The sequence below is a fragment of the Melanotaenia boesemani genome, chromosome 16, assembly GCF_017639745.1.
Source record: "Melanotaenia boesemani isolate fMelBoe1 chromosome 16, fMelBoe1.pri, whole genome shotgun sequence".
In the NCBI taxonomy this organism is placed as follows: Eukaryota; Metazoa; Chordata; class Actinopteri; order Atheriniformes; family Melanotaeniidae; genus Melanotaenia; species Melanotaenia boesemani.
In genome coordinates, this window is record NC_055697.1 from 3,938,086 (window position 1) to 3,957,646 (window position 19,561).

Sequence of the window (19,561 nt, forward strand, 5' to 3'; positions counted from 1 at the left end):
ACATTGTTATTTGTCTGTCTGTTTGTTGTTTCTTTCTACTATGGACCACGAGTCTGCAATAAAGAAATACTACTACTACTGCTATGCTCACGTCCAGACTGAGACACAGAGTCTTGCATTGAAATGAACCTGTGCACAGATTTCCATCGTACTTCGTTTGATAAGTGAGGGCTCATCATGCTGACTGTGATTAAAGGTTCAGATTCTACATGGGAAAAAAAAAAAACAAAAAAAAACAGGCTGGAGTTTTAAGGGTTAAGGTGTGTTTTCTGTGTTTTTTTCAGATGAGTCCATGCAGAAGTGTTTCGGTGAGGGATCCGGGCAGGTCTACCAGGATATCCTGTCCTGGCTGCAGAGCTCCAACACCCAGCTGCAGCTGTCAGGAGCCCTGGCCATCGCTAACTTTGCCAGGAATGGTGAGATTTCCCCTCCCCCACCCACACGAACTGGTGGTGAAAATGATGATGTGTTGTGAAGATGTTATGTTTCTGTGAAATATGAGATTAAATCTAATAACTGGGCGTGAATGTGTTTCTGCCAGACAGTAACTGTGTGAAGATGCTGGACCTTGGTGTGGTTCCACACATCCTGACCTTGTTGGAGCAGCATGTCGACGAAGGAGACGTGTCCGTTCAACATGCTGGACTGAGCGCACTCAGAAACCTGGCCATTCCAGGTATGGTTCTGAGATAAAAGAAGCAACAACGGTCTCAACAAAGAAGTCAGAGGCTCTGATAAGCTCAGACATGACATCAACACACACATCTTCACTGAAACACCTCAAAGGTGTGTGTTCTGTGATCTTTCTGTCTTTAAGCGAGCAACAAGGTCCGGATGTTGGCGGATGGAGTGACAGAGAGGATAAAGACTCTGCTACGCACCGACATGCCACCGGTTCAGTTCAAGCTGCTCGGAACGCTGCGCATGATGGTGGATGGACAAGGTGAGAAAACCCTGATCTGAAAGATCTGAAATCTTTTTCTCTATCTGCCACAGACTTAGTTCCCTTCAGATAACATGAATAGAGTCAAAGGTTTGGTCACAGCTACCAGTTAATGTCGGTGAGTCTCCAAACCTTTGACTCTCACAGTGTTTGTTCATTAAACTTTGTTTAGTGGTCAAAAATATTCCCAGTAAGGATTCCTCAATGTCACATGTTTGATGGATGGATGGATGGATGGATGGATTGATTGACTGATTGATTGATAGATTGATGGATTGATGGATTGATGGATTGAGTGAGTGAGTGAGTGAGTGAGTGAGTGAGTGAGTGAGTGAGTGAGTGAGTGAGTGAGTGAGTGAGTGAGTGACTGGCTGGCTGGCTGGCTGGCTGGCTGACTGACTGACTGACTGACTGATAAATGTGGGTATGTGATGGGGAGGAAGGTGGACTCTGTGGGAGCTCTGTGGGAGAGGAGGAGGATGCTCTGATGCAGGGCATCCTGAGCAACTCCAAACATCCACTGCATGACCAGCGTAGTAACCATAGCAACAGGCTCCTCTCGCTGCAGAACAGACCGCTTTAAAAAGTCGTTCATCCCTTCAGCTATCAAGCTGTTTAACAGACATGTCTGAACTGAACTACATGTTATCTGTGCACTTCACTTTTCTATTCTTCTTTATGTGTGTGCTTGGTTTTGTGATTGTGTTGGCTGCCGGACACCAGAATTTCTCTTTAGGGGGATTAATAAAGTTTTTTATCCATCTATCATCTTATCTATCTGTGTGGAACACAAGATGAGATGTTTCAGGTTTAATGAACTGTCCCTGCTGGCATCGACTCACTGTTAATGTGATAGAGGGAATCATGTTCAGCACAACATGACTATTACACATTCTACCATTATGACATCATCATTAAGTGGTAGTCAGACTGCTGGGAGTCCAGGTGGACCCAGGTGGTGTCATGTAGTGCTAGAGGCAGGGCCCTTTGTTTAATAACGAGACCATGATTTCATCACACAGCATCATCTCGGGCGTAAGTGCACGCAGCTTATTGAGTGCTGAGTTGAGCCAAAGAGCTGGACAAATCTTTCTAACTCATTCTGAGTAGAAGAGTTAAGCTAAGTGCAGAAATGCTCCTTAAACAACTGAGTCTTTAGTTTGCTTTTAAAAGTGGATAAGGACTCTGCGAACCGGGGAACAACAGAGGAAAAGAGCCTAGCTACTTTTGTGGCGCCACCTTGTGGTGGGAGCACTAGGCGTTTTTCACTGGCAGAGTGTAACTGTGGAGAGGGAGTGTAGCTCTGGATTAAGGAGTGAAGGTAGACCGGAGCCGTTTGGGTTATTGTTTTGTAAACCAGAAGCAGAGCTTTGAATTTGATATGCTGCAACTGGAAGCCAGTGAAGAGCGATTAGCAGCGGAGTGACATGAGCTCTTTTGGGCTGGTTGAAGACCAGATGTGCTGCTGCGTTCTGGATCATCTGCAGAGGTTTAACTGAGCATGCAGGCAGGCTGGCCAGTAAGGAGTTGCAGTAGTCAATGCGTGAAATGACCTGAGCCTGGACCAGGAGCTGTGCCGTGTGTTCAGTCAGGTAGGGTCTGATCCTCCTGATGTAGAGAGCAAATCGGCAAGACCGTGCAACGGAGTCAGCATGGTCCTTAAAGTGTAACTCCACCCACTGCCGGATTTGAAAAATGCTAGAAACTGCAAGTTTTGGGGTGGGAGGTGTGGGGTGATCAGGGGGCGGCAAGTGGGCAGGTTTAGATGCACAGGCAGTAATGATTGACAGACAGCAGCTCAGCTCACTGGCAAGATGGAAAGCCAGATGGTCGTTATTTGAATTTGACCTATTCCGGTTTCGATTCCGGTTCCTAATGATTCTCGATTCTGATTATTTAAAGAGTCAGGGTAAAAAAAGTTTACATGTTTTAACCTCATCATTCCCGCCTAGTCGCTGGCAACCCAGTCGACATTTTGTTCGATAAACTAAAACTTCTCCAATAACACTTTTGTCAATATAGGCATGCCATACATGGCTAGAAAGCTTAGATTCTCTGTTATCGAGCAACATACTTTATATTACAGTACTCCTAAACACCAAAACACAGTTAGTAAAAGAAACACTATGGCTAGCATCACAGCTAACGGGACTTCCTACCTGTTTCATGGTAAGGACATCACATTATCACCTATTCTATGATCAACTGAATTACCTTTCCACAGAAGAGTTCAGTGTTAAAAAATATCAAATAGTTTGCCCCAAAATATTCCAAGTTATGTATTTTTCCAGTATAGTCCTTATAAATGTCTGTCTGCAAACTCCTTCTTCATATATAAAATCAAATCTGTGGTCCGACAGCCGTTTGACCTTTCTGTGAACTCAGTTTTTGTTGGGTTTGTTTGTATTCCTCACCTTTCTGGCCAAAGAAGCAAAGTGTCCCCATGGTTTTATGTGGCATTTTCAACCCAGGACACCTGGAGATACACAACAAGCACTCCCTGCTTGACTAGCCAAAACACATGCTCCTTTTTTCTTGTGGCCTGAAAAAGTCTGTGATGATAGGCTGTCATTCATGCCAATGAAATGAATGCCAAACAAACGAATGAATGCCAAACGTTAACCGAAAGCCAATTTAATTCATGCCAGTCACAAATGTAGCCAATCACTGGGCAGTAACGCACACTTCCTGCGGATTCTTCTTTGTTGGTGTTCGGTAGCTTCGTCTTCCCGTCAACAGAGCAGGGATTGAAATTAGGAATCGAAATTTAAAAATTTGAACGATTCCAGGAGAATCTGATGCCCTACCCTAGCTATGCCACAGAGCGTCTTTGAGGTGGAAGACTTTTCCCGTCCTGAATCTCCTCAGCTAACCATGAACCAGGTGGTCCTGAACGTATCAGTCTAAGCCGTTAGCGCTGTTAGCTGCCTGTCAACAGCTCCAGCAGCTCTGGAAAGCTGTGGAGATTCACGGCAGGTTGTGGCAGCTGCAGGAAGAGCTGCTGGAAGTTGCTGCTGCTATGATTTGAGCTGCTGTCTGATGCCAGATGAGAATCAGCAGGTAAAGAATAAAGTCCGGTGCTACTTTTACACCCCTCAAAAGCACAAATCTGTTCCATTGCAGGAACATTTAAACATAAACTCTGTGAACGAACAGAAGTCTGAAACTAGCAAATCTACCCCAGATAAGTTCACATCCCTTCATATGCGTTGGTGGGCGTGGTTTTCTATGCCTGCAGGATGAGGACCCGCCTACCTGCATCTGGAGGGAGGGGCTGTAAATTTTTAAATTTTAAAAGAAACATAACCTGGTTTTACCCTATAGGGGGCACTATGAGCCATTTTTTTACCCACAAAATCCAGTTTTTAAATAAATAAATAAAATGTTAATTTTATCAACAGTAAAAGTGATTTTCATTAAAACTGTGTTGTTTACAGACAAAAAAAAACAAAACAAACAAAAAAGAAAAAAATACATTTTTGGGTGCACTACAGCTTTATAGGTCAGCTGGTTGTCTACCATGACACCAAGATTCCTGGTAAAAGACATACACACACGGACAAAATTGTTGGTACCCTTCGGTTAATGAAAGAAAAACTCAAAATGGTCACAGAAATAACTTGATGCATGGTTGAAAAGCACTGCCTGACTTTCACTGGTTAAATTTCATAGAATTTTTATTTATTATGACTTTTGTCAAATTCAAGTTATTTCTGTGACCATTTTGAGTTTTTCTTTCATTAATCGAAGGGTACCAACAATTTTGTCCCCGTGTGTAGGCACAAGTGTGATAGAGACAAGCTGCATGCTTATCTGATATTTATCTATCAGATTATGTGATTTAAACCAGCCTGATGCAGTTCCTTCAATCCCAACAACATGTCCAAGCCTCTGTAACAGAATGTTGTGATCAGTGGTGTCGAGCGCAGCGCTGAGATCTAACAAGATGAGTCCAGAAGTGTTTTCTGTCTGTCTCAGAGGACGCAGCCTTGATGCTGGGGCGGGATGCCATGCTGCTGGCTCGGATCATGGAGTGGTGTGAAGCCAAAGACCATGCAGGAGTCCGAGGAGAAGCTAGTCGCCTTTTGGCTGCCCTCATCAGACACAGCCGCAGTCCTGTGAGTTCATCATTCTCATTTCAAAGTTAGTTTCAGCTAAAACTTAAACATCAATTCAGTTTCCTTCATCAGAGATGGCCTGAGTCCATGTGATAGGCCGGTTTTCTTTCTCTGGCAGGAAGTTGTTTGTGCAGTAACCGAAGCAGATGGGGTTCGACACCTCATCTCTATGGCAACAAGTGAACATGTTATTATGCAGAATGAAGCCCTGGTTGCCCTGGCGATAGCATCTGCCATCAACATTGGTAAAGTTATAATAAATAAAAATGATTAAAGCTGGAGATGCAGTGAGAGTGCACGTGTTTCCTGACAAGTTTGTGAACATTTCAGAGTCCATGAAGGATCCATTCAGGGAGGCGGAGCTCTTACCAACGCTGAAGAAGATGTTGGAGGATCCAGCTGGAGCGGTCGAAGTCAAGTTCAGCGCTTTAGGTCTCATCTGCACCCTGGCTAACTCCAGTACGGGTTTGGTTTTACAACAAAAAGAATTAACCTAAATTTACGTAGCAAAGCAAACAAACTGAACAGTGAGAACAAATATGATGAGAATGTTCAACCACAACACACGTTCCACATGAAGATGTAGCAGGAGTTTTATAGTCTTTAGCTTCAAGCTAATCAAAAGATACATGTGCTTAGCCGATGAGATGGTGGAGTGTTTTTCTTTATTTTCCCCTTTTTTCTGGGCCCTTAGAATGCTTTAATATTCTCCTAAAACAGGTTTTTATGGATAAAAGACATGTTGTCTTTTCTACTAGACTACTTTAACTGGACCCTTGCTGATGTAACAGGAGTGTTTCAGTTGCAGCATCTTCTACTACTGGAGTCCAGTATAGCTTCAGATATAAACAACATTGCAGACTGGTCTGAAATAAGTGTTTACTACATGCTACACTTATGATAGTAGCCTGGAAAGGTATACATCATTCACATCTGTAGAATCTTAGTTTTGTAATGGTGAATAACGTGTAGGTACTGAGGTAGACCGAGCAAAATACAGTATATCTTTATTTGTGTGTCCACCGGACGTGTGGTACCAACGGGTTCATTTTTATTGATCATACATATTTTGCTCATTAAACTTCTCCCATTTATGTCATGAACTTCAACATGTAACTCCTGGCAAAGTTCTGAGAAAAATTAAGAAAAAACAAAGAAACAGAGAAAAATAAATAACCAAAATGAACTTTCAACTGTGAGAATTGTGCCTTGACTTCTGGCAGCAACTCATCACAGTGTTTACAAAAATGGATGAAAAATTTGCCCCATTGAGACGAAAACGGGGCCGATGCCTCAGGCGTAAAAACGTCACTCAAAGTTTTAACAAGTCACCAAACATAACTTTTAGTGTCTAACATTTGGGTAGGTTTCACAAATTTTACAGAATCATTGTTTAAAATTTAAGATTTGGCACAGAGGGTCATGCCTCTAAATTCAGGCCTCAAAATTATTCAGAAAAAATCCCAAAATTCTTTACAACCGTAGTTTCTCCCACACATCAGGCTTAGACAAAGTTCAGAACTTAATTGAGAATTTCACCAAAATTCCGATTTAATCCTTGAATTTGAATCGACACTGCGAACAGGAAACAGAATTGCAATTCGAATTGAAGGAAGTAGAATTGGAATTCTATTAAATTTAAAGAAATTTGTGATAGAAAACTGAGGTACAGTGGTCCCTCGCTACAACGTGGTTCACCTTTCGCGGCCTCGCTATTTCACAGATTTTTTTTAGTGCAATTTTGCATGCTTTTTTTTTTTTTTTTTTTTTTTAATGCGGTTTAATTCTATAATACTGGAATTAATTTTGTAAGAAGGTTTGAACTTTGAGGGTGTTTAAACAAGAGATAAAAGTGTGAAAATGTTAATGCCTGTCAGAGAAAAGTGTATAAAGTGTGTAGTGAAGGGTTTTACAGCCTTAAAACATCTATAATAATTGTAAAAAATAAAGCTGACTACTTCGCGGATTTCGCCTGTTGAGGGTTATTTTAAGAATATAACTCCCACGATTAACGTGGGACCACTGTATATTAAACAAATACGCTTTACAGTATATATCATGTATGATTTCTATTATAGTTTATTACAACAATTATAGTATTTTACAATGTGACTTTTATACAGATATGATTCTATGGACTTTAATTACGCAATACTTTATTAAATAATTGTTTGTTTTTGTTTTTGTTTTTACCACAAATCAAAAAAACAGATTATTGAAATTCTGATAACTTTGAAATTGCGGAAAATGATAGGACTGCACTTAATTTCCAAGAATACACTTTATTCAGGTTTGGAATTAAGATTCAGAAAACTTTATTTATCTCGTATGTGCATTTGCAGTTTACCACAAAGTATGCAGCAGCCATGAGGTCGTTGGAAACAAATAAACACTTAACCTGTCCTGCCCAGCATCATAGCAGCAGAATTATGGTCCGTTGCTATATTGTGTGGTACAGATGGTACAGATATCAGGGGGAAGAGAGCCTATGGTAGTCTATGGTACGTATATCACAGACTTTTGTTACGACCCCATCTCACAATCCAAGGGATAGGGATCAGTAACAAAACGAGCCGGACCAAACGTATAGATATATACAATACTTTTATTACAAAACCCGGTTCAAGGGAAAAATACAACAAATGATATCCAATAGTCGGTATATCTAGTCCGGTAAAAGTAAAAAGAAACACAATTAACAAAAGGTGTCCTCAATTAAGGTTAACAATTACCAATTAAACAAAATGATAAACAATTCTCTTTACTTATACGAATATACTATACAAACAAAAGTTTTCTTACTACTAATGTTAATCCAAAATCTTAAACTTACTCTCATCCAAAAAGGAGCTTTTTGTATAAACCAAACCAAAATGTAATACCCAATATTAGCCTTCAATACAAACCAAAATGCTATTTAAACTACCTTCAGACCAGTGACTTCTACACACAATCCCAGTTGGCGAGCTGTGGACCTACTGGTACACAGACTCTTTACCTGATGGGAGGGAAGGACAGTTGAGTTTATGGGAAAACTGTTAGATTTGCAGAGAGAGTGTGGGACGAGCCTACCAAGAGGACTTCTGTTTTAGAACTGTTAAGTTTGAGGCAGTTGGATGAAAACCAAGAATGAATTTCTTGTAGACAGGTGGTGAGCGAGGTTGGTGGAAGTGAAGTGGATGGTTTGGTAGAGAGGTAGAGCTGGGTGTCGTCCGTGTAGCAATGAAAATTAATATTGTGTCTGCGAAAAATGTTAACCGAGTGGAAGAATGTAGATAATGAAAAGAGGGGTGTCAAGGTGCATGAGCCAATACTGTTGGCAATATAAGCCTCTTTTCCACCAACGGGTGCAGGTCCGGACAGGTCGGTTAGGGTCTGAATATGGTCTGTAAACTGTAATCTTGTTGCGTTTCCACAGCCAAGCGTAACCTTACCTAAGAGGTGGCGTATCAGCTGGATAGCGATAGATGCCTCAGCTACGTAACAGCATGATGCCATCGCAGCGCAGCGCCTTGCTTAGAGTAGAACCAGAACACGACTCAGAAACAAAGGAGGAGAATGATCATCATCCTACAGTTTATGTTCTGTCTTCTTGGCGCTGCTATGTAATGCCATTTTAAACAGAAATTTAATCTACAAAAAGAAAATATGTTGCCATAAACAAAGAGCCAGTCTTTCTTTGGTTTTATGCTAGGTCACACGTGAAGTGACTTTTTTTCTTTCAACCAGTCAACGGATTGTAGTGTGTCAAGCTCCACAATTTCGCTTCAGGGTGATTAGATTTTCAACCCCAACTGAAGGGTCCTAACAAAGCAGGACAGGTGAGGCCGGATATTAGGGTACCTATCCCAGTTGTTATGTGTGGAACAACTGGAAACAAAATAATGCGTCGCAACCTGCCACGATCCACACCCATAGGTGGAAATGGGGTTATAGTGTCCCTTCCTCTATACAAGTCTTCAAAACATTTTGGACATTTTGTTTAGACTACATACTTGTGAAATAAGCTAACTGAGCACCAGCTATATGCAAAATAACACATGTAAAAGGACATCAGTGCTTGTTAATTTTGGTGAGCCAATTCCCACAACAAATGGAATCCACACGGCAGTCTGCAGTTACTTCAGTGCTCCAGTCTGTGGTTCCATAAAGGCTACTTTATGTCAATTTAAATTTAAATTTCAAATGCCACCTCCAAGTAAGTGTACAGATCTGGAATCTGTCTTTCATTTTGTTGACCATGACATGTATTTGCAATGGGAACTGTGAATCAGTCAGTAATAAGTTACACTTTACTCACCACTTGAAATATGTGAAATATTACCATATGCCATACTCTGAAATATATTCATTATTCATTTCATATACCGTGTTATCTGATTCAGGGTTGCGCGGAAGGCTGAAGCCTATCTCAGCAATTTGCAGGTGAGAGGCCTGTACCAGTCACCGGTCCATCACAGGGCCAACAGAGAGAGAGACAACCAACCACTCATACTCATTCTCCAAGGGAGAATTTAAAGTGGCCACTTAATCTAACATACATGTCTTTGGACGGTGGGAGGAAGTCGGAGTGAACCCACACATACACGGGGAGAGCATGCAAGTGTGGTGGTTAGCACAGCAGCCTCACAGCAAGAAGGTTGCTGGTTCGAATCTCGGCTGGAGGGAGGTTCGAACCATAAACTTTCTGTGTGGAGTTTGCATGTTTGCTGACCCGCGACCCTTAATGGATCAAGTGGTACAGAGAATGAATGAATTAATTAAATAATAGTTCTTAAATAAATAATAACCAAATCAAAAAGACATATCACAAGCGTATCACAGCAATAACCAAAGTACCTGATACACACTCACAGAAAAAAAAAAAAAAAGGATCTCTTAGAGTATAAACCCAATGGACAACTCAGTGACTGTGTCAGCATGCAGCCACTAAGTGGCCCCCTCCGCTCCACCCCGCATGGCGTGCACGCCTCCCAAGTCCCTAAGTATGTGTGTGTGTGTGTGTGTGTGAGAGAGAGAGAGAGAGAGAGAGAGGGAAAGAAGAGGGGTCTGGGGATGTAAGTCCAGAGGGAAATGAACTTCCCTCTGGATGGTAAGCCTTTGGAGGCATTCCCTCTCCCCAGCCACATTTGCCAGCTTATCCGGGGGGATCCCGAGGTATTCCCAGGTTACTTGAGAGATGTAGTTCCCCCAGCATGTCCTGGGTCTTCCCTGGGGTCTCATCCCAGTGGGACGTGCCAGGAGGCATCCTGACCAGATGCTCAAAACTCATTTCCGCCACTTGTATTCGCGATCTCTTTCTTTTGGTCACTACCCACTGCTGGTGACCATAGGTGAGGGTAGGAGCGTGGATCGAATGGTAATCTGGAGCTTTAACTTCTGGCTCAGCTCCTTCTTCACTGCAACAGACCGATGCACCGGTCGATCTCCCACTCCATCCTTCCTTCAATGCTAAACAAGACACCAAGATACGTGAACTCCTCCATTTGGGGGAGAACCTCATTCCCAATCTGGAGAAAACACTCCACCCTTTTCTGTCTAAGGACCATGCTCTCGGATTTGGAGGTGCTGATTCTCAACCCGATCGCTTCACATTCAGCAGCGAATCACTCCAACAAAAGCTGAAGATCGCTGCCCGTTGAAGCCAACAGAACCACATTATCCGCAAAGAGCAGAGACCCAATCCTGATGCCACCAAACCAGATCCCCTCAACACTTCTCCTCCACCTAGAAATTCTGTCCATAAAAGTTATGAACAGCCTTGGCAGAGTCCAACCTTCACTGGAAACAAATCTGATTTACTGCTGGCAATGCGGACCAAGCTCTGGCACTGGTCGTACAGGGACCGGACAGCTCATACAAGCAGTCTGGCACTCCATACTCCTGGAGCACCCCCCACAGGAGTCCCTGGGGGACATGGACGAATGCCTTCTCAAAGTCCACAAAGCACATGTTGACTGGTTGAACGAACACCCCTGGGGCCATGCCACTGAGGAGCTTTTTAACTACCTCAGCGACCTCAAATCTATAGGAGAGGACTCCTTCTTCAGCTTGATGGCATCCCTTACTGCTTGTGTCCACCAATGAGTTTGGGGTTATCCAACTGCGGCCTAGACTGTCCTGGTGCCAAGTGCACACGTGGACACTCTTATGCCTGAACATGGTGTTCATTATGGACAATCCATGATGAGCTTAGAAGTCCAATAACAAAACACGACTCGGATGAGCATGAGCATTGAAGTTTCCCAGCAGAACGAGGGAGTCCCCAGAAGAGTTATCCCCAACACCCTCCCCAAGGACTCCAAAAAGGGTGGGTACTCTGAAGTGTTGTTCGGTGCATAAGCACAAACAACAGTCAGGACCTGTCCCCCCAACTGAAGGTGGAGGGAGGCTACCCTCTCATCCACCGGGGTAAACCCCAAAGTACAGGCACCATGTTGGTGGAATGAGTATGCCCACACCTGCTCGGTGCCTCTCACCGGGAGCAACTCCAAAATGGAAGAGGGTCTAACATGATATGTTGGGTGTAAACGTGATGCAGCAAGTTAAGCAGCCGAAGATCCCTCCAGCCACTATGACAGAGTTCAGATTGCGTTGTCAAACTTTTTTCCGTGTTGCATGCAAGGAAACCAAGAAACATTTTCACTTTGATGATCCTCTCATGATCCATATTACACACCTTTCTCCTGCTATTGCAACCTGTGACAACCTGTGTGCTTCCCCTCACGGAGCAACTGCCAACATTGATTGACATGCAGCAGGACAAAGACCATCTCCAAGCTACTGATTACCAGTGGAGGTGTTTGCTTCTTGTCAAATTAGGTGACGACACAAAGACAGTGAATGTGGATGAATTCTGGCCCCATCTCTCTACTTTGGAGGATTTTGGGGGGAAACAGGTGTTTGATGAATTTGGATGTGTCACATTTCAGCCATCAAGTAAACACTTTGTCAAACCTGTACCGTAAAAGACTTGTGGACCAATGGAGGATGTTGCAGCCACAGACACCAGCTCAGATGAGGAGATTAAGCTTTTACACTAAGGTACACCAGGATATCAGTTTAGTTATTAAGTCCGTCAAAACTGTTTTTACAAGCCATCATATTCATAAAAATTACAAAATAACCTAAAAATATAACAGTCATGTTGCTGTATCATCTTAAAGTTAAACAATAACCTCTCTTATGCTTCGCATCATTCAGAAAGTGCCAAAGACGTTCTTCTGCAGAGCCCTGAACAACAGATAGAATAGATAGAAATGCCAAAACCTGAATCTCAGCCATAAATGTTGCACTATACTTTGTAATAAGGTTACAAATCAGCTGAGATGTATTATTTTTGTGCTTTATATACAGCCAATGAAATTAACTGTATCGATCTATATTTGCATTTACAGTTTATGTTCAGGTCAAATAAAACAGTTTGAATGTACAGTGAGAGTTTTATCACTATATGTGTTGATAGAAATCACAATCCTCTAATAATCTCAGAGAGCACTTGATGTTTACTTTCAATGTGTAAAAAAACTATTTCTCAAAATATTAATTAAGCAGGACATTATACATGGTTAAACAGACATCATGTATAAAATAGTTCAGTATGACTGATGTAGGCTTCTCAGTGCAGATTTGTGTTTTATTCTGCACTTCACACAGCTAAAGGTGCTGTTCTGTAAGAGGTGCTTCTTTTTTATCATTGTGTTAAGATTTCTTAAAGCTAAAACTACATTATATGGTACAATGTGCAATCTTAATGTGTTATTGAAGGTGATAGTCATGACCCACGTCTGGATGCAAATTAGGAGTGTACAATAATTTTACTGAAAATAATGATAATTTTAAGCTCCTAGTACGAAAATTTAACATTCCAAATCTGGCAACATTGCTGTCATTCTTTCTGATAGATTCCATCATGGCTGCCTCCATAATACACTAATATGTCAAGCCTAGGGAGCAATGGATAAAAGAAATATAGCCAAAAGCTAAATTTGTACTTAAGCATCAGGACAACAGCTGTGGCCCTTCTGATGCAGCATGATGATACAAATAACTATGGTTAGTCATTCTGGTGTGTGTTTGTAATGCACACTGTTTTACTCAAATATAATTAGTCTGTGGAACTGATTTTCTCATGATGCTAACAGAATAACCTATGTCCTGGTTATTTTTATTTGGTGTCAGCTCTTAAATAAGCATCTGACCAACAGTGGATATGGGAGTCACAGCTGCAAACCTACACGAACACACTGTACAAGCAGAAATGCCCAAACGATAACTTCTGCAGGAAGCATAAACTCAGCTTTATTCTTGTTCATTTGCAAATAGTAACAAAAGTTAACAGCTTTGTTACCAATTCTTCCCATTTAGATAAAATTACTCCTCCCTGAACCACAACCTTACCGCGGTGGAGGAGTTTCCGCTTCCTGATGATCCTAGGAGCTGTGTTGTCGGGGGCTTTATGCCCCTGGTAGGGTCACCCATGGCAAACAGGTGTCTAGCAGAGGGAATAGACAAAGCGCAGCTCAGTAGACCCCTATGATGACTAAGGTTCCTTTTCACGGACGTGGATCACTGGGGTCCCTCTCTTGAGCTAGGCGTGAAGGTGGGGCATGGAGGCGAGCACCTGGTGACCAGGCCTTTATCCATGGGGCCCGGTCAGGCTCACCCAGTGACTATGGCTATAGTGCAGGAATGGCTCTTTGTAGGTGGCTGTAGTGCCATGCAACTGTGACAAAAATTGAATTTTTTTTTTATTTTCTTGTGTCGCGTTGCAAGCCCCTGTGTGCACGTCTACGTGAATGTGTGCAACATTTCACATGTACGAGTGTTGCCTGTCACTCGGCTGGAGGAAGGCAGCGATTTTTGCGTCATTGCGCAAGTTCCATGAGAAGAAGATGGAGGAAGAGCAACATTGCCTCCCGTGTGTCGAGCCCATAAGCCAAAAACTCGGGCATGGGAGGGGTTTGCAGAGGCCGCGGAGAATGAATTCCAGACGGCTTCGAAGAGATTCTAATCCACCAACCGGTGGCTCAGGAACAAAAGCAGAAGCAGTGCTCCATCAACCCTGTGTACAGTGTGGATGGGGGGCTGCTGAACTCGACTAGGAACGATGTGGGCTGGTGGAGGGAATACTTGGAAGACCTTCTCAGTCCCACCGACGGGACAGTGTTGGGACCCATCTAGCATCAGCTAAATTCAGTGAAGGGAGCTAACCCAGCTCGCACTCCTGGATTGCATAGATAGGACTGACTGGGAATTAATCATTTTTTTCAAAGAAATGCCGGTGAGACATCTGGAGAAGCTCCTGAAATAACTAGTTGTTTTAAAATGATGGAGCCCAGATCCTGACCATATTTATGGCTAATTTGCCGCTTGGTCAAACAGCTGGTTGGCTTGTCATCGACCAAATCTAAATTAAAACGCTGGTTAACACGGGTATAGAAAATCCCTATCTGCTGAGGAAGTTGAGGACATAAAAGTCAGTTGACTTTTTCACAGAAGAAGTGTCTGCTGTGAGGTTACAGCAGAAAAACATTTTGATGCTGGGTGACGAGGTAAAAGCTCTCTGATTGCTAAATGCATAAAAAGATAAATGGAGAGCCGGACCTGGAGCAATATACCGGGAACAACGATGTTGTCATCACTGGGCTACAGATTAAACCTCGGTCCTATGCAAAGGCGGTGGCTGCAGACAGCGAAGGGGAAAATGTGCTACATTATACTGTGGTCTATATTTGTGCAGGTAGGATGCCACAACAGTGTAAATTACCCCATCCAAGTATTAAGGTAGGATGTCTCAACAATATAAATTAATAAAAATTTCTATTATTAGGCTTTTAAAAATACTGAAAAACTCTAATATAGGCCCAAAATTTCTATTAAAATACATAGAATACATAAAATAAAGTTATTAGTTTATTTCTTGAGGTACAGGTGTTAAGAGAACTTGAGGGTAGCATGGATTGACGGGTGTCCTCACTGCACATTGAAATGACGTTTTCGTATTGTGTGCATGTTTCAATGGGTAGGATAAAATGTTTGAACACCAGCAGCGACCTGAAAGCCACCTCCACCAAGCAACAGGTGGATGTTTTTTTCAAATCAAAAGCGGTAATCTTGGATTGTTATGCAATCGAAGCATGTCACCCTCTATCCAGGAAAAACAATGGAGACAAACCAGTTGAAGTTCATAAACACAAAGCACAAGCTTGCACTCCTGAAGCAAAAGAAGAAGCTGAAAGGAACGGTTTACATTAACAAGGATTTGTTAATGTAAACCGTTGAGACAATAACTATTTCAGCTGTATTAATAACAACAGCTGTTATAGTGCTGGAGAGCAGCATAGCCACACGAACAAGAAAAGAACATTTTCAATGGTCCACTTGAATGTCAGAAGTCTGTTTGCAAATTTTAAACAAATCATTTTGGACAACCACTCAGTGTGATTACAATGTCTGAACACAGATTAATCCAGAGAAAGGGTTTTTGAATTGTGATGTCTGACCTGGTGGTCCTCAGGGAACTGTGCTGGCTCCTTGCCACCTTCTACACTAGTGATTCTCAGTCCAACACTGAGTCCTGCCACCTTCAGAAAGTCTTTGATGACTCAGTTTTTGTTGGGTGTCTAGGAGAGGGAGGGAGGACAGAAAGCTGGTGGACCGGTTTGCAGACTGGACTGGCTGGAACCACCTGTATCTGATTACCACTAAGATCAGAGAGATGTTAATAGACCTCCGGAGGGAGAGGACTCCTCTATCTCCACTGAAGATCATGGGGCAAGAGGTGGAGGTTGCTGAGACCTAGAAGTACCTGGGAGGGACCATGGACCACAGACTGCACTGGCGATCCAGCACAGATGCTGTGTACCAGAGGGGGATGAGCAGCTTCTGGAGACATTCAAATCCTTCAGTGTTGGAGATGTTTTACCAGCCTGTCGTCTCCAGTGAGCTTCTCTTTGCTCAGACACCAGGCTCTACCTGCTGCTCCTATCCATCACATTTTATTCTACTTTTCCTTTCTAGGTCTACTATCCATCCATCCATCCATCCATCCATCCACCCACCCACCCAGACTGGAAACTCAAGAGAAAACCACTGTGGGTCCCTGAGCAAGGCCCTCAATCCCCAACCGCTCCCCGAGCTGGAATCTGGCAGCCCACCGCTCTTAGCCCCCAACATGGGTTAAATGCAGAAAAAAGATTTGCCAGCTGGGATTAATAAAGTAGAATAAATTAAAAGAAACCGATGATTGATGGTTTATCCAAACCACCTGCATACGTCTGTAATTTATTTTTCAGGACTGACACGTCAGATGAAAACTGCAAAAGTTATACCTCTGTACAAATCTGGGAACAAACACCAAATTCCAGGCCTGTCTCTCTGCTGACACGATCTTGTAAAGTTCTCCTACAGCTTTTTTAGTAAACCGTTTAAAAGAACATTTCATACAATAAATCTGACTAGGCCAGAGCGATAAGGCATCAGGGGTAGCTTTACCGTGGACGAGCAGCTGTCTGAGTGAAAGGAGGCAGTTTGTGAAGCTTGGTGTTTACTGTTCTGATAGTATGGGCGTTATTTGTGGGACCCAAATTGTTTCTTCTGTTTATTAATGACATATGTAGGGTATTAATCGAAGGTATTATTTGCGGTTTATACAAATCTTCTTTGCTCTGGTCTCAACAGAAATGATAGTTCCCTGTTAACAAACTATCACTGAACACAAGTAAGACAAAAATAATGCATTTTGGTACTGGAGAGGTGACATACAGACTAAAATTTCATTAGATGGCATAGAAAAAGTAAATTAATTCAGGATTCTTGGGGTAACAGCAGACAATCAAATTAGTTGGAAACATCAGTTACATACAAACAAAAATTCTTAAAGAGCATTACAAAACAAAACGGAGCCAGACACGTTTGTTCTTCCATATCTTACATATTGTGCAGAAGTTTGGGGCAATAACTATAAAATGAGGTTGTATTCATTAAATATACTACAAAAGAGAGCATTACAATACATAAGGCTGATATAGAGATCATACCAATGTATTATTCCTACAGTCAAGATTGCTGAAATTAATAGACTCTGAGCCTTTTCAAGCTGTTCAAGTAATAATAAAAACAAAAATTAATTCTCTACTGGATAACATTAAGAAGTTGTTCAATGTAGAAGGGTGCTGTAATTTAAGGGGTAAACTTAACTTCAAATCTTTGTATGTCTGCATAACAACAAGAAGCTTTTCTGTTTTAGTTTATGGAATAAAACTGTGGAATAGTTTAGATGTGGATTTTAAAGATACATAATCTTGAAACAGTTTAAAAAATATACAAAGAAATGGTTTATCAAAAATATGCAAATGCAGAATGTGATTGAGGATCAGTATTGATTCGTATTGTATTTTGTTTGTACATGTTGTTTACATGTTTACTCTTGGCTGTGGAGTGAGGAGCTGACTGGGCTTCTGGAAGGTGGAGTTTCATAATGTGGAAGCGATGTGGGAATAAATATGTTTAGCCTTTTTCCATTCCTTTTCCAGCATGGGAAGAAATTACAAGGTTGATCGTTTGTGTTTAAAGTGAAGGGAGCTAACCCTGAAGCTAGCTGAAGCTAGCTGCTGTTGGGTAGAAGAAGCTAGCTGAAGCTAGCTGCTCCTGGGTAAAGTGAAGGGAGCTAACCCTGAAGCTAGCTGCTGTTGGGTAGAAGAAGCTAGATGAAGCTAGCTGCTCCTGGGTAAAGTGAAGGGAGCTAACCCTGAAGCTAGCTGATGTTAGTTGCTGCTGGGTAATTCATTTTGGCCTCATAGCACTGTTGAGTGCAAAATAAAAGACAAGCTATTCATCTAATTCAAATGATTATATCTGAATTTCTCGCCTCAGAACTTCTGCAGACAGTGTGAGTGGTTGCAAACATTAGCTGTTAAAGGTAATTATTCCCGAAATTGCTCTTAGATCGAAACCATGCCAATGAAAGAAATGCATGATTGATTTTAACATTAATTTTCTCAAACGTAAGAGCAAGTAATGGGTTGTGTGAGTTTTCTCAACTCTAATCAAATCAAATCAAATCAAACTTTATTTATATATAAATTTCATACATAGACATAGCAACTCAAGGTGCTTTACAGAGAGTAAAATCCCCCAGAACCCCAACCCAATAGCAGCAAGCCCACCCCCCACCCCTTCCCATCAAACACACACACATCACAGAGGGTAAAAGCAAGTTAAAAGGACCAAGGAAACGCTGTCATAAATTCTGGGGTCTAGTGGTGTGGGGAAACACTGAGATAAAACACTGTAAAACCAAATCTAAAACAATCTAAAAACCAACCCTGGATATAAAAGTAATAGTAATATTGCTAAGACCCATAAAATAAGAGAACCCGTTAAATAAGAGAATCAGAATGATAAAACAAATACATAAATGATAAATAAATAGAAGCTGAATACAGCCTGTGTGTTAAGAATAAAGAAATGAATAAATACAATAGTAATAATAAAAGAAATTATTAAAATGCTAAACTAAAAAGGTGGGTCTTGAGTCTGTTTTTAAAAATATCCACACTAGGTGCTCCCCTCACGTCCTCAGGCAGGCTGTTCCACATACGAGGGCCGTAGAAATAAAAGGAGGACTCGCCGTGGGTTTTTGTTTTTACTCTGGGAACAGTTAAAAGGCCAGTACCAGAGGACCTGAGGGGTCTCGTGGGCTCATAAGATAAAAGCAAATCAGATAAATAAGGTGGGCTAAGACCATTTAGACTTAAAAACCAATAAAAGAATCTTAAAATCAATTCTTAAAATCAATTCTGAAGCTGACGGGGAGCCAGTGCAGAGACTTTAAAATTGGTGTAATGTGGATCCTCTTTCTGGTCTTTGCCAACAGACGTGCAGCTGCGTTCTGTACAAGCTGCAGCTGGTTCAGGTACTTCTTTGGAAGACCAGAAAGAAGAGCATTGCAGTAATCTAATCTTGATGTGATAAAAGCATGAATCAGTGTCTCTGCACTGGCTCGAGAGAGAAACGGCCTGATGCGGGAGATGTTCTTCAGATGATAAAAAGCAGTCTTAGTTATGTTTTTAATATGCGTCTCAAAACTGAGATCTGCATCTAAAATCACTCCCAGGTTTTTTACTTGATTAAAATGGTTGAGTGCTAATGTTTTCAGTTTGGCCTCCAGTTTCTCTCTCTCAGCTTCAGGTCCAATCAATAAAACTTCTGTTTTGTCCTGGTTGAGCTGCAAGAAGTTTTCTGCCATCCACCCTCTGATATCTAAAATACAATCTAACAAGGCATCAATGGGCCCGTGCTCATCAGGAGTCACGGCAACACATAACTGTGTGTCATCAGCATAGCTGTGGAAATTTATGCCGTGTCTCCTGATGACATCACCAAGAGGAAGCATGTAAGGATTAAAAAGGGTGGGGCCTAAAACTGAGCCTTGGGGCACACCACAGGTTAGTCTATAAGATTAATCTTTAACAGAATATGTCTGGGGTAGAAAAAC

At 41.9% G+C, this 19,561-nt stretch overlaps 1 protein-coding gene across 1 annotated transcript in view; it reads left to right on the top strand.

Moving 5' to 3' along the window:
- Positions 1 to 19,561, top strand: part of si:dkey-191g9.5 (rap1 GTPase-GDP dissociation stimulator 1) — a 51,643-nt gene that overhangs the window by 22,481 nt on the left and 9,601 nt on the right. Inside the window, exons 8-13 of the mRNA XM_042010175.1 lie at positions 285 to 416; positions 542 to 676; positions 818 to 943; positions 4,922 to 5,061; positions 5,180 to 5,306; positions 5,392 to 5,520. Coding sequence (XP_041866109.1) covers positions 285 to 416; positions 542 to 676; positions 818 to 943; positions 4,922 to 5,061; positions 5,180 to 5,306; positions 5,392 to 5,520 — 789 coding nt within the window. The remainder of the gene's footprint in view (positions 1 to 284; positions 417 to 541; positions 677 to 817; positions 944 to 4,921; positions 5,062 to 5,179; positions 5,307 to 5,391; positions 5,521 to 19,561) is intronic.